Below are 16060 nucleotides of genomic sequence, written 5' to 3' on the forward strand. Positions count from 1 at the left end.
CTAACCTGTCTGACTTGTTTGCTGATGGTGAACAAGTCGAACCTGTAATTAAATGGTGATTGTGTCATATGCAATTGAATGGTAAAGTTTTGTATAATATATATATATATATATATATATATATATATATATATATATATATATATATATATATATATATATAAATAAATATAAAAAGTAGGTTATATCAGTCTATATCTGGAAAAATCTAATCTTTAAAAATGCATGTAGGATGAACAATGGTGTCAAAAGTACACACATTTGTTACTTAAGTAGAAGTATAGATACTGCAGTTTAAAAACACTCTGGTAAAAGTTGAAGTATCAACTTGACCTCTTTTCTCAAGTAAAAGTGGAAAAGTATGTGCACCAAAAACTACTTAAAGTATAAAAGTATAAAGTAACCTTCAAGAAAAAGGCCAGATGCCACTATATTAATTGAAAGCACAATTTTTCCACTATTTCAAAAAATTATTTGAGATAGGGCCGAGGATGAGGGAGGTCTTGTTGGTCTCCGTCTCCATCTCCCGATATGCTCTCGCCTGTGTCCGACCTTTCAGACATTTAGAAAGGTTTTTCTGAATCCTACATTGTAGCATGGCATAGACAATTCTCGTTTACAGTTTGAAGAACACCTGCCTGCTTCTGATGATTTCCTTTAGCTAACCAATGAGTGTTTGCGTTATACGACTTATCCAATTACACTAGTTTTCACTAGATGTGAATGGCACCAATGATCTGCATTGGATGGAGCACATGACGGGAAATATATATTTAGAAACATTAAACCAGGGGTAACTAATAAAAAATCAGTGGGGTCCGAATAAAGAAAATCAACCAGTAAATGTCAGGAGACATTTTTAATGATCTGTTACTTTAAACAGAATTTAACACTGAAATAAAATGACGTATTTATGCATTCATGTTACACTGAATTAAAAAAAAAAGATGAAAAAATAAAAATAGAAATTGCCAAACATTGCATCCTGTTCTATATAAGAGGAGTTTACACTTGTATGACTGTATTCCTGTATATCCATCACTAGTTAAAGCTACAGTGTGTAATTTTCAGTGACATCTAGCGTCCAGACTGCAGACCGCAGCAACATGAACATCTCCCCCCCACCGCTTCTCCCCCCCAACAGTACGGCGAGCGTTACAGGACAAAATGTCTTCCACCACGTCCGCATCACCTACCTTCTCAAGTGATGAGGTTTGTTTACATAGATAATTTTACAGATAGTATTTCATTAGTCTGTGTAGGGTATAGATTTCATGTAGACTTAAGATAATAAATATACCCGTTATTTTTTCTACATCGTTGTGACGTTTGTCTCTGAAGTTTGTTGGCTCTGCGCTGCCGTAGCGCAAAGATGTCTGCCTCCATGGCTGCGAGACCTGCTCCTATGTAATTATAAATAACGATTTCTAAGGCTACGCAAATATTAAGGTTAAGAGGCTGAGCTCGTAGATGATGATAAATAACATAGTTATGTATAATATATTACATTTCTGACTGTATATTCCTGTAATTATTACACACTGTAGCTTAAAAAGACAAGATTCAGCAAATGCAAATTCTTCCCTGTAAAACAATGACAGCTTAATTGTCGCTGTACGATCCGAAGCCTCATTTGGAGCTTTTAAACAGGCTTTTGAAAAACTTTGATAATTTGCTGCTATAATATTATAGATTTTTTAGAATAAAAAGCTAGTAGATGTGCATGATCAAAAAATAATAGAAACACAATTATAGAGCATTCAGTATTGTAAGAAAGCCCACACTGTTTCTGAATAAATACATTATTGTATGAGTTACGTTCCGTTTTTGTCTCTTTCCTTGTAAGTCTGAAATGTCCCATGCTCCTGAATGCACCATAGCTGTCTGACGCTCACGAATGCATCACACTGGTCTGTGTAGATGCGCGTTTGATTCTGCAGTTTTAAAACCCACGTCGGCTAATCGCTGTTTATTGTTGTGTATGAATAGCAAGAGACTACAACAAATAAATCAGCCGTACCTCGGACAAAATCATTGGATTTAATGTTGTTCATAACATCGCAGTCCGCTAATCCCTGACCTGTGCTTTAAACTGAAGCCAAGAGTAAAGAGTAACGTTTGTTTTAAAAATGTAAGGAATAGAAAGTAAAGATACTTGTGTGAAAATGTAATGAGTAGAAGTCAGAAGTAGGAGGAAAAATAAGTAATGGAGTAAAGTATAGATACCTAAAAAGTGTACTCAAGTACAGTAACGAAATATTTGTACTTTGTTACTTGACACCTGTGAGGATGAAGAACAACATATGAGTAAATTAACTTTTTTATATAGTACCTGCAATAATTTAAAACTACTCTCACCACTATTCCAAGAATGAAAAACAATTTTAGGGTACTAATTGAATTACTAGGAACATTAATTCAACACTTTTAAAATGTCAATATTAATCGACTCTAGATTATGTTAAAATAACCTCCCTTAGTTTTAAAGTTTTAAACCATTAAAGCCATGAAAGAGGATTCTGTGGTGGAAGATACACTATATTGCCAAAAGTATTTGCTCACCTGCCTTGACTCACATATGAGCTTAAGTGACATCCCGTTCCTAATCCATAGGGTTCAATATGACGTCGGTCCACCCTTTGCAGCTAGAACAGCTTCAACTCTTCTGGGAAGGCTGTCCACAAGGTTTAGGAGTGTGTTTATGGGAATTTTTGACCATTCTTCCAGAAGCGCATTTGTGAGGTCGCACACTGATGTTGGACGAGAAGGCCTGGCTCTCAGTCTCCGCTCTAATTCATCCCAAAGGTGTTCTATCGGGTTGAGGTCAGGACTCTGTGCAGGCCAGTCAAGTTCATCCACACCAGACTCTGTCATCCATGTCTTTATGGACCTTGCTTTGTGCACTGGTGCACAGTCATGTTGGAAGAGGAAGGGGCCAGCTCCAAACTGTTCCCACAAAGTTGGGAGCATGGAATTGTCCAAAATGTCTTGGTATGCTGAAGCATTCAGAGTTCCTTTCACTGGAACTAAGGGGCCAAGCCCAGCTCCTGAAAAACAACCCCACACCATAATCCCCCCTCCACCAAACTTTACACTTGGCACAATGCAGTCAGACAAGTACCGTTCTCCTGGCAACCGCCAAACCCAGACCCGTCCATCAGATTGCCAGATGGAGAAGCGCGATTCGTCACTCCAGAGAACGCGTCTCCACTGCTCTAGAGTCCAGTGGCGGCGTGCTTTACACCACCGCATCCGACGCTTTGCATTGCACTTGGTGATGTATGGCTTGGATGCAGCTGCTCGACCATGGAAACCCATTCCATGAAGCTCTCTGCGCACTGTTCTTGAGCTAATCTGAAGGCCACATGAAGTTTGGAGGTCTGTAGTGATTGACTCTGCAGAAAGTTGGCGACCTCTTCGCACTATGCGCGTCAGCATCCGCTGACCCCGCTCCGTCAGTTTACGTGGCCTACCACTTCGTGGCTGAGTTGCTGTCGTTCCCAAACACTTCCATTTTCTTATAATACAGCTGACAGTTGACTGTGGAATATTTAGGAGCGAGGAAATTTCACGACTGGATTTGTTGCACAGGTGGCATCCTATCACAGTTCCACGCTGGAATTCACTGAGCTCCTGAGAGCGACCCATTCTTTCACAAATGTTTGTAAAAACAGTCTGCATGCCTAGGTGCTTGAATTTATACACCTGTGGCCATGGAAGTGATTGGAACACCTGATTCCAATAATTTGGATGGGTGAGCAAATACTTTTGGCAATATAGTGTATATCCGACGGCTGTTTTGTTTTTCAGATGAGAAAACGGATTAAAATTTGAACAAAAAGTGAACTTTTAAATATATTCTTAATGTTTTCATTTTTCTTATACATGGATACCCTAAAATTGAGAGTTTTGGTGGACAGATAAATGCTTGAGAAATACCTGCTTGCCATAACACCAGCGCTCCATTTTGTGTATTTACAGCAGTACGCCTGAAAATTACTCCAGTTAAACCCATATCAATATAGACATGTTATACATCCTAAGAAAACCTAGATTATCAACAATTTATCCACCAAGTTCATTTTATAGACATCATTAGCACTAAAGTGCAATTAATAGAAACATAGCAGTATGTTTAATCAGAATTTCTAAAATAAACCTCTGACTTCCTACCTTTGAAGCGATCCTGTGGCCTAACTTTAAATCTGATCTTAGATTGTTATATTCAATTTGTCTGTAAGCGTCTATGGATAAAAAGTAATCCATCCAATCATAACAAAAATATTCTACGATGAAAAATTGCGACATAAATTCAGTTTTTTACCATGAGGAAAGTTTGATGCTTATAGGTAATATCATGTTCTTTTTAAGGGATCTGACCCACATGCAGGAAACCACTCAGAGAACCAGAGAAAAAGTTTAACAGGTTTATTGAGAGCACGCTGCATTGGATCCAGAGGTACTCAGAACGGTGAACCGGAACTGGAAGTGAGAAGGGAAGTTCAGAGTTTAGTTCAGGTTCCGTAGGAAACTTGGACGACTTGCAAAAAGCAAAGACTAGAACAGGACTTACATTTCTAGAAAACATGTCCTTCCCAGAATCCAGTCGGTGTGGATTATTGACTCGTTGGAGGGCGGACAGGTTTTACTTAGGTTAGGTTGGTTCCCTGAGGAGCACTTTCATGGAGAACTTTAACGGCACGTGTGGAGATTTATCCCCTGCTCAGTGTAAAGCTCAAACAATCCTTTCACGGGGAGTTGATGCAAACATCCAGTTTGCATCCCCTGCTCAGTGTGAAGCTCAAACAATCCTTCCAGGGGGAGAAGGCCAAAACATCCAGTTTGCAGGATGACTTTCTGCCGAGAGGCAAAACAATGTTAGACTCAGAGAAACAAAAGACTCAGTTAGACTCAGCTAAACTCAGCTTAGCAAGAGTACCCAAAACTGGCAAACACTCTGGCGTCGCGGTAGTGGCAGTCAGCTGCTTAAGAGTCCTCAGATAATGAGCCAACCATCCACAGGTGTGTGGCAGGGCCAATGAGAACCGGGCGCCACCTGGTGGTGGAGGGAGAAGACACAAAAAACACACAACCCACACAAACTGGATTCCTTACAGCTAATGCTAACCGTCTTGCTTATTAACCTGGCTTTGAAAAAAGGCATTTTTTTTGGGTTAGGTTTGTCAGGATTCTTTTTGGCCATTGGTGCTCCAGTTTACACGACAGAAAACAAATCGTTTAAAAAAAAAGCTGCAGCAGCAAACAAGCATAGCAGTACTTTGTGCTTCTATGTAATGGCGGACCGCTAGCCAAACAGCATATGAGTTACGCCAGGGTGACCAGATATTCTCGATTTCTGGGGACAGTCCCTGTTTTGGGCTACCTGTCTCTGGCTAAACCTGTCCCCTGAAATGTCACTGATTTGACTGTTTTATGAATGAGCGGGAAATGTTGCGTGTGGACTGTTATTGCGGTAAAAAAGCATGTGAGCATGCTGCGGGCAGAAACAGGTGTTACAGTAGCATTTTGCTCTGCTGTTAACATAAAGATGAGAAAAATAGGGGTCCGATTGTTGGACTGTCATGATCCTTATCGATCTCACCTTCCATTTAAACAAAAAGAAGAAAAAGAGCGCACCACTTATTGACCAATAGACAAAGAGGTCTATTGTAAATGTGGAAATTCATTATCACAACCAGAAACCACTGATGGGGAGCTGCCCTACGTTATGGTGAGTGTGTTAATCAATTAGTTTTATTTGAATTGAGCTGATACCCTGATAAATGTTCATGTCCAGTTTAAAAAATACTCAATAAAAAGAAGTAAGACAAGACCATGGTTTGCTGTTGATACGAGTAAAAAAGACTTAGATTGTCCAGAGCTCAACAAGAGTTTATTAAAAGATGTTTTAGAACTGATTGGTTAGTTTATATTTAACAAAGTTAGTTATTGTAAGTTGTTTTTTCTGATTTATGTTTGTGATTTATGAGCATAGACTTTCAGGCCTAGGAGTGCTTTTCAAACACTCAGTTTGGATATAATAATATTTCTGATGAACAATAGGAGTCAGTGACAGGAAAACTCAGACATGATCTGCATGATCTAAAAATGATGAGTAAAAGATGATCTAATGGTAATTTATTATGCTGTTTTTGCTTCTACCTCCAAATATTATCCAAAAAGAAATATTATTTTTTTAGTATTTTATCAAATTAGATAATAATATGTTTTCCTGTCAAATGGTATAGAAAACGGTAGTTTTAACTTAAATTATAAATGTATATTGACCTAATAAGAAATATAATTTCTATTGAACCTTTTGAAAAGAAATGTCACTTCATGCAGCTCTCTTAATATATCCCTTGCCCTGTTTTTCATTTCATGCTTTTCTGGGCCCCCATGAAAACCTGCTGGCCCCCTCCTGGCCCCCTGGTACATTTGGTCTAGATCCTCCACTGTTCCTCACCTTCACTAGACGAAGATATACTATTAGTATATTCTGCTTCAAAATTAGTTCTATATTTTTGTTTTTTACTCGAGGATTCAACCTCTGCCGTTTCACAGGATGCACAGCTTTGAGTGGTTACTAGGTAACTGCCAGAGAGTAACCCAGAGAAATTTATTGGGCTGATCCAATCAGCTCTCTGACAACCAGTCACCTGGAACGCTGGTTGAACAGAGCATCGCTTTGGACAGATACGCTGCACAGGTTTCACCAGCAACCTCCTCCATACACCGCATGCTCTCCTGTTGTCTGTGCAATTGAAGTAGTTCTAATTCGCTCATGGTGCATAAATAATTGTATAGCCTGCCTGCTCTCACTCGCATTAAAAAAAATCACCACCTCCCAAAGTCTAAAATCCAAGATAATTTATCTGACTCACGGGAATCCATTAACAACTATCAATATCAGGGAGACTCCAGGAACTTCTGGGAGACTTGGGATGTCTGCCAAGGGGATGAGTTAAATGCAGAGTTCCTTTCATAGCTCTGTACTTGTGACAGTGTAATGACAATAAAACACAAATTAAAAACAAATTACTTTTTTGGTTTTTCTTTTCCTCGTGTCACAAGGGGCAGAGCTCTTTAGGCCCCAACACCGGAAAGCCCTGCTAACCACCCTTGTGTTTTTTTTTTTCCTATAAAAAAAACACAATCGATTTATCCATTTTATTAATGTAAAGAAAATACTACCAGTTTTAGGAGACATATTCCTGATTTTTGTTGTTAAATACTAATACACTTACATTAATACATAAATTAAACAGTTACTAGACTCTTAGTTTTAATTCAACACTATGAGCATGTAATTCATTTCAAACTAGTGAAATTGTTTAACATATTAGGATTTATTTGTTTTTCAAATGCAAACTATGTTTGTTGTAATTATATGTTTGTGTAAAGAATTATCTAAGCTATTTAACAATATAAAGGAACAGGTTATGAAAAGAAAATGAAAATATTCAACTCTAGAAGTTGATTTTTGTCAACTCTGTCAGACACAATAAAAATAACGTCTTTTTTTTCTCTCTCCAATATTAACCAAAATCCTGAAATATGATGTAGTAACATTTATCTACACTGACATAAAATAAAAAAATAAAAAATAAATTTTGTGATTCAACACTATTTTGAAAACCCATATTTCAAAATGCATTATTTATAAAGGGCTCAAAAGTATTAATGTATAGAAAATGACGATTAACAGCTGATACTGATGTCAACCACAATATATCATGCATCCCTAGTATGGACACAACTTCAATTCCATCCATCCATGCATGGCTTCCCTTAAAGCTGCATTAGTGATTATCCTCCTTCACAAGCAGCAAAATCAAATTTAGAAGTTTGTCCCATATGTCATTAACCCATTTAGGCCTAAAACGCCTGGAAAAAACACCTTAAAAACCTATGGCCGATTTTAAAAAATACCCCTAAAACCTGAAGTTTTTCTGTAAATTCAGCAACTGTGTCAACGCCTAGTAAATTATTGATATCTCAGCTTCTGTAGCAGATAGAACTCAAAATATATTTTATCTTTGAAATTCTTCCAAAAAAAAAGTGAAAAGCAGTAATCAAAAAAAAAATTCAACCTTTTATTTTTTCCATATGTGATCATGTCTTCATTGAGAATGTGCAATATAAAACGTTTTCAAAATAAAGAACAAACATTACATAAATAACTATCTGATGATTACTTATTAACAGTATTATTATGCATAATAATGCATATGTCTGTGTCATAAATTGCATACAACTTACCTCCAGATGGCCACAAATCTGTCCCGGGACATATTTTGGGGGAACTGCGTCCTGAAGAGAGGCTTACATACACAGCCCAATAAATGTCTTCATCTCCGTCACAGTCACGGGTGACCACTTTGCCATCTTTGCTCTTGTTGGAGTTTGGTTTGTTTGGTCACTGTACCTATTCGTCTCGGTAACAAGATGCATCCAAAGTTCTTCATTAAAAATATGCTCAAATGCCTGCAGCGGTGTGGCGTCTGCAGGCAAATCAACTTTCACTCCAGGTGTGCGGTTGAAAACACTCCGTGCATTGCGGTGGTAGTTCGATTGGTTCAGCGCGTTCAAAGTCATCATTTTCATCTATACCGTCATCAAAGCTGACACACTCCTCAAAATCACTGCCTTCCGACAACTCTTCTCTGTCAAACTCCTCCATGTTTGCTTGAAAAAAACTTCTTTCTTCTTGCTTGACTTATATGCTCTCCCGGCGTCAATGGTAGAATGACGCAACAGCACCCCCGGCTTGAATGGTAGAAATGCGGTAATGCTTTCCCGGCCTAAATGGGTTAACAGCCAAAGTCTATGTATTGAACCTTATATTTCAAAAATCATTAATACCCTGATTTTTATTATTTGTGCTTTAATTCTTGTAGGTTTCTGTGTGAGTCTGGCTGTCTCTGGGTTGGCTGGCACAGCTATTTCTAAGTCTTGTTTAACCTCAAAATACAAAAAGATATGTTGAATTTTATTGTAACTTTTATAATAACTTTTATTTTATTATAACTATGCGTATTATAATATGACGGTTAAAATTCACTGAGTGCTGCTGTGTCTCTCCTCCTCCACATAGCAACTCTGAATGCACTGAATAGTGACCCCAAATAATATTATGTCCCAAAGCGACAGATCCCATGATATTTTAAGAGGTGGGACTCGAGAGCAGCCGGAGAGTGAGGAAAAAACACGGACTGAAAACATGCTGAACACACTTAGCTGCACCCAACCCCAGTTACTGTTGATTAAAGTAAATCAGTGGAAAGGGGGAAAAAAGCGGAAATTATTGGTGGGGACTGTCCATACCAGTCCTTCAAAAAGTTACGCCGGTGTCTTGCATCTCATGTTTGCTCACTAGGTCTTTATTTTTTTCCTCTTCTTCTTTTGCTGATATTCTCTATTTCTTCTCCTTTGCTCCAGAACAGACAGTTTTTGACTAGCCATGCTTACCTGCAATAAAAGTAAAGCAATGAAAAATATTCTGAATTTAAAGTCCATCCATCCATCCATTATCTGACACGCTTGTCCCGAGTGGGGTCGCGGGGGGTGCTGGTGAATATCTCCAGCAATCAGTGGGCGAGAGGCAGGGTACACCCTGGATAGGTCGCCAGTCAATCACAGGGCAACACAGAGACACACAACAATTCACTCTCACCTAAGGTGCCACTGAGCATCCCTAAATTTAAAGTGTGACTTCCAATTGTCAATTTATTGACTTCTGAAATGTTTTCCTGATTGTGACCTGTTTCTGCCCTGTGGATCCCGAGTTTTGCCTTGCCCCTGTCTGTTCTGTTTGTCTCATCTGTTTTGGATTGATTCCTGGATTCTACCGGATTCCTCAACCTGGACCTGTCTTCTGACCCCGGCTTTGGATTTCCCCTTTGGAATCTGCCGCTGCTCGGCGTTGGCTGGCGCCTGCTCCGCTCGCTCTCTAGGAACTCTGGGGGCGGCACCCGCCGCAAGCTGGGGACTAACCTCCCATTGGGATTCAGCTGTTTTCTCTTTGAACCGACTGAACTGTGAATCAGGTCAGTGACTTTCCTCCAAGTCGTGATCAGCTCTACATCCAGTCACTGACCTGTATCTCCTATCTCTGCAGAGATTCGCCGATTCGTCAATTTAAATGACCATTTTAACTACAGGCCATAAATATTCCCCACAAAATACTTTGAAAAGTTTGCTAAATATCATGTTGGTTTGCAATGCTCCTTTAGATATAACGTTTTAGTTACGTAGATCATGTAGAAATGTATAAATTTTTAAAACTGAAAAAATTTCTTTGTATGTAACTTTCTTCACGTTTTCTCCCGATTCTCAAGAATCAGTGAGCTATCAGTAGCATAACAGCTGGAATTAACCCCCATTATATCTAATATATTGCAGCCACAGCTGCACCTGGGCACGCAGACAGTGGCAAGATTGTTTTAAACAGGTACTACCTGCCATCTGAACACGATCAACAATGTGAATACATCAATCAATCAATCAATACAGAAGGACACAATGACTTAGCTGAGATTAAAACAGGGCACCCTCCAGCTACAGGACAGACTTCTGCTTCCTATGCATTAACTGCAAAGTAAACTGATTTTGTCAGGGTGTGTATTTTAAGAGATAAGAGTACACAGGTTGGTATTTGGGAAGAAACTATTTATTTTTAAATCAATAGTAAAAAGAGTTTTTTTTTTTATTCAACTGCATAGATTGATACAGAGTCTTTAAGGAACTAACTCTTGAAGAGATGAATTAGACTGAAAAAATGCTGAACAAACACCATACTCTACACATTAAACACCAACAGAGGAAATTTAATACCCACTAGATTTTTGGATGGACTCCTGCTGGCCCACATGATTAAAAATATTCTGGGGTCAATTCAGTTTATTTCTGACCCTAAACTGAGACAAATGATCACCCACACCTGTTTCACTGAATGTATCTTATCTTGGCAAAGCAGAAACAAATCAGGGATCATCTTTTTTATTATTATTTTTATTGAGGAAAATGTAGTTTTCCTCCTTCTGTACCACATGAATTTGTTAGCAAATTTATATTTTTTATACTCGTTATTGTGCTTATTAAGTGTAACAAGAGAATGTCTTGTTGTCCAGGCATCACATCTGAATGCCCCCTGAAGACAGAAGTATTTCACCAGGCAATACTGTATTTTAAATTATTTATTGTCATTCACACAATTACAAATTTGAAGGCAAAAAACATGAGAAGCCATTAAAATAGTTTTATTAGTTTTATTTCATTAATATTTCAACACAAAATGCTAGCTAAAACAACAAAATGTTTTACAAAATGAAGAAGTTTATATCACTCTTTTGAAATATAAAGTGACAGTCAATTTAAATTCACCCTAATCACGAAAAAGAACAAAAAAAAAAAACATTCCTAAAATCAAATGATATGGAAATAATTTGATTGAAACATTGTCATTTAACCTAAAAAAATGATCTAATACAATTTCACCAAGTTAAGTATTTGATCTGTCTGTACAGTAAGAATATAAAAATGATACAAGTGATTTGTTGAATCATTATAAAAAGAAGAGTAAAACATGCATGACGTTCTTTAATCTGTCCAGTTTTTACTATAAAGAAAATCAGGTAAATGAGAATATACTTGAATCAAACGGAAAGATTTTATTTTCAATAGCCCTCGAACCACATGCACCATGAAGAGATGATTATGGTAATTTAATTTCCAACTCCTCCAACTGCTTCTTCTACTGCAGCTACTTTTTTATGCTGAAGCTTTTCTTCCTTTCCAGACTGACCTATTTCTCCAACTAATCCGGTTTTACTGATTGGACCTGCTAATCTAACACCTGTCCTTACTCCCAGATGTATTTGCTCCGCTGTCCTCAGTAGTAGTAGGAGCCACCGCTCAGAAATGATTTAAGCAAGACATCTGTAGTGGCCTTTAAACATTTCTGGGCCCAGTTCAGCTGGACCACAGCTTTAGCCTTTTCTTCAATCTCATTTTGTGCAAGATGAGGACTTTCTGCCTTAATGCGTTCCTGCTCTTTTTCTATATCTGTGTTTAAGTCCTGCAGCATCTCTTTGGTGTAGGGCTGACCACTGTTCTCCTCAATAACCCTGTCTACCGTGTTTAAAAGCTCTTTAACCTGGAACTGATTGTTTCTGTAGCCATCCTGAGTCGTCTTCCAGTATCTATTATCAATGACGTTGCAGCGGCCTCCACATGTCTTTACAAGTTCATCTAAATCTTTGCTCTTACAGACAAACTCCTCAATTGTTGTTCCTTCGGGCAGCTGGTCACCATGAGTAAAAAGCACTGTGGTGAACTTTAGAGCCTCTTCCGAGAAATAATCAGTCATCTTCTTAATGATCTCCTTCTCTTGCTGTGTGTATTTACTCACTCTGAGTACAATTATGAAAACATGAGGACCAGGAATACTCTCAATAAAACATTTTAAGATTTCATTCTTCATCTCACTGTCACTTCTAACTGTGTCAAAAAAACCAGGAGTGTCAATGAGTTTTATGCTTTTCCCATTGACTGTTCCTTTTACTGCTTCACATTTTTGTGTTCCAGATACTGCAGAATGATTTGGTTTACACACATCCTTCCCAAACAAGGTGTTTGCAAGGCTGCTTTTTCCCGATCCAGTTTTTCCCAAAATCACGATTCTTCTTGTGAAGTCTGTAAGGTAACAATAGCTTGATTAGTTATTTATGTTATGCATGTATATAGACAGTACTTTGGAATCCAAAGATTGTTTTTTTATGATTCTGTTAATATTTAAAAATTCTTGGACTGATTTGTACCATTTAAGTGATTTTGGTCTAAGCTATTTTTAAACATGCATTTGCTCACTGTTAGACATGAATACATTGATGCTGAAAGTTCATAGAAAACCATAGGTTTTATGTTACACCCTCAGGTTATCTTTAAATCGATTAAATCACACAATTAATGTGGTAAGGCAACTGTAATTTTACTAAGAATGTTAAATGACTTTTTTGGCATTTTCACTCATTACATCAAGTTTCACTCATTAGGTCCTATATATCTACATTCTTATACCCCATTGTTTCTCAAAAACTCAGCTGTCTTGGAACATTTTGAGACTGTTTTTGGAATTGTCTAAGATAGATGATTACTTAATAACATGCATTCATTTAAATTTATGTTGTTTAAGTTAATAACTATGTTCAATGACAGGAGATGGAATCATCTCTAGCATTGTGAGCTTTCACCTCACATGACTGATTAGCTGTTTCTGCAATTGGCGTCTTCTTGAATGTTTCTATTATGCATGTAAACATGACACATGAAATATCGCCATTACTAGCTGACATGTTACCATAAGAACAACTTCCCGATAGCAAAGCATTAATTAACATTTCACTCTATTTCTGCTTATTATAACCATGTGTAATGAAGTTATGTTGACAATGACATAGGACTGCAATACACTTGGTGTTGCTTGCTTATTTCATTTAAACCAAATTGAAACAACGCAAATTCTTTTTTCCTTGTTTCTGAACTTTTAAAAAATTTCCTTAAAATTTCAAATTCAATGCGAAACACTGCTATGAACAGTAAGAGAAAGACATTTTTGTGTTGCAGAGATTAATATGCTTTGGTCCGGAATGTGCATACACACCCAAAACCCAAACAAAAGATCTTATTATGATGCTGCCTGAAGCTGCTTAGAGTGAGTCATTCTCTTTAATGAAGCAAGTACTGTACTGACATGTGATGAAAGTCTACTCAGAGGGAAAGAAGGCATTAATTCAAAAGAAAGTTGACAACTTATGTAAAAAAATTGTGGAAAGTTATCAAAACTTGGGTATGACCCGAGTCCTGTGCAACAGCACAAATTATAACAAAAAATATTTGTTAGTGATTGCAGTGCTACAAGTTCGTGATTTACAGTGATGGAAACTCCACATTAATGCTAACAAGAAAGAGGTTCAGCCGACCAAACCAGTTCAGAACAAAACATTCTGGTGTTAACCTGGAAAAAGTAAATTTTCACTAATAGAGCAGAATGCCTGTATAAGCACTGAAATAAACATTTTAAATCTTAATTGTCATGAAATATCAGCTAAAAAAGACAGCATTAATTCCTCCAGGCAATTTTGAGTCTTTTTATATGGCCTTTACTACTATAGTTTTCACCAAGTCAGAAGATTCCAAATCCCTTCAGTCATTCAGCAATTAATTCACAGAGGCGAGGCTGCAACTGGAAAACAAAGGGACCTTGTTGACTTGTCCGTCAGTACTACAATATTCCTTCATAGGTTACCTATGAATATAGAACAATTAAAATATAATTCTATGTTCCATGTTTCCCCCTATACAATTTCACAACTATATTATGAACAAAACAACTTTAGACTTTGCTTTAGAACTAAAATCCTGTAGGACTTTGATAATTTTATCAACATCTATGCATCTTTTTCAAATGATACAGTGGTCTGAAATATTGATCTCCAACATATATGTAGATTAAGCTGATTTTAAAACTCAAAATAATTTCTACTTGTTGTAAATCAAAACTCTGCAGACACATCCAGCTGTGTTCTGTTTCTATATAATATCTGTATTTCTGGCAACAAATTATGAAAAATATAAGCTTTTCTTACAGCTTTGAGAAATTATTAAAAGCAAATATTGTTTTGCCCTACTTTTTTATAAACATCACAAATAAAGATATTTTTATTTAAGATACTATGTACATTTACCATATCCTGGCTTAAATCTAATGTTGCACCGACCTGGAGTTGGTGGGCTGACAATAAACACCAGAGGACCATCTGAAAGCTCTACTGTGTGCTCACGTCTTTCCAGTACCTCTTGTTGTGCTGCAAAAAAATGCCCCACAAAATTATTTAGAATCAAGCAGGACCTCCACAGTACAAGCACCACTATTGGCAGGAATAAATCAAAATGTGTTCATTTATTTCACAGTTTGTATAGTCAGGTAAAAAAGAGACAATGTCAGAATTAAAAATTTGGTTAAAGCATATATCTAAAAAAAATATCAAATATGTGCTCAGATTCTGTGTGGATCATTAATTAGATTCTCTGCAATGAAACATGTTTTGTGAACAGAATTTTAAAAATGTATGTAGTATAAATCTATACACTATCTCTCATCATGAGATCTTTTGAGGTTATTCTCTAAATCTGCAATAAATCAAGTTAAAAGAGGAATTTAGTACAGGTACCTTTTGGATCTTTAAAGGCTACACAGTAGGTGTCATCAGCCACAGCTGTCAGTGGTCCACATTCTCCTCCTCCAGATCTGCGCCGAACTTGTAAATAATTTTCTATTTTCTTCTTTTTTTCATCTGAGAGAATGCTGTTACTCTTAATGAAAACACGATACTGGTAGTTGTCTGCCATCATCCACCCAGGTGTGCATCAGCTCTAAGAGTACAACTAACACTACTAAAGTCTGAGCTATATCTACCGTATGAAGCAGCTGTTAAAGGGCATCGTCTTCTTACATGGTGACGTTAGCATACAGAGCACTTTTAACATCAACTGGTTGGGCCAGTTTTGGGGCAGAGTTTTAGAATATTTTAAAGATGAAGAGGTAGTCTGTTCATAAGCACTCACTTCAGACCTTATAATTTATTAAAGTACTTTTTTTGTTTTGATTTCCTTTTTTATCAAATAAATAAGTTTATTTTAAAATGTTCAGTAGATACCGATTTATATTCTCACCTTAAAGGTAATAAACACTGGATTTCTTCAATATCTCCCTCAGTCTGCTTTGGACATTGGCTAAATTAGCAGTTATTTTGATCCATCCTGGTGGAACTGATGCTATCCTTTAAATAAAAGAGCAATAGTGCAATAATGTGCTCCTTCTGAACAGTGGCCTTATCCATCCTTTTCTATTTTGGCTCTGTGATGACATGTGCACTATGTTGAAGCTTCAGCTAATCTGCTACTGAGATTTGGTTAGGAAACCCATCAGCAATGTCAGGGTGTCCTACAATGACTTGTAAATAGAAAAAGCAGATGATCTGTTATTGGATAGTAGGAA

General features: G+C 37.2%; 1 protein-coding gene across 2 annotated transcripts; it reads right to left on the bottom strand.

Annotated features, from left to right (window-relative positions):
• Positions 1-11730: 11730 nt before the first annotated feature.
• LOC119783575 (GTPase IMAP family member 7-like) lies at positions 11731-15466 on the bottom strand. Of its 2 annotated transcripts, none has more exons than XM_038285175.1 (3): positions 15234-15466; positions 14791-14867; positions 11731-12700 (listed from the first exon to the last, which is right to left on the bottom strand). In XM_038285175.1, the coding sequence occupies exons 1-3, from the start codon at positions 15412-15414 to the stop codon at positions 11894-11896; spliced, it is 1065 nt and encodes a 354-aa protein (XP_038141103.1). In that variant the 5' UTR covers positions 15415-15466; the 3' UTR covers positions 11731-11893. The 2 variants fall into 2 exon arrangements, with proteins under 2 accessions (XP_038141103.1, XP_038141096.1); XM_038285168.1 differs by having other exon boundaries at positions 11731-12696; positions 14781-14867.
• Between the last annotated feature and the right edge of the window lie 594 nt (positions 15467-16060).

The sequence above is a fragment of the Cyprinodon tularosa genome, unplaced genomic scaffold, assembly GCF_016077235.1.
Source record: "Cyprinodon tularosa strain WSP-4 unplaced genomic scaffold, ASM1607723v1 ctg1050, whole genome shotgun sequence".
Classification (NCBI taxonomy): domain Eukaryota; kingdom Metazoa; phylum Chordata; class Actinopteri; order Cyprinodontiformes; family Cyprinodontidae; genus Cyprinodon; species Cyprinodon tularosa.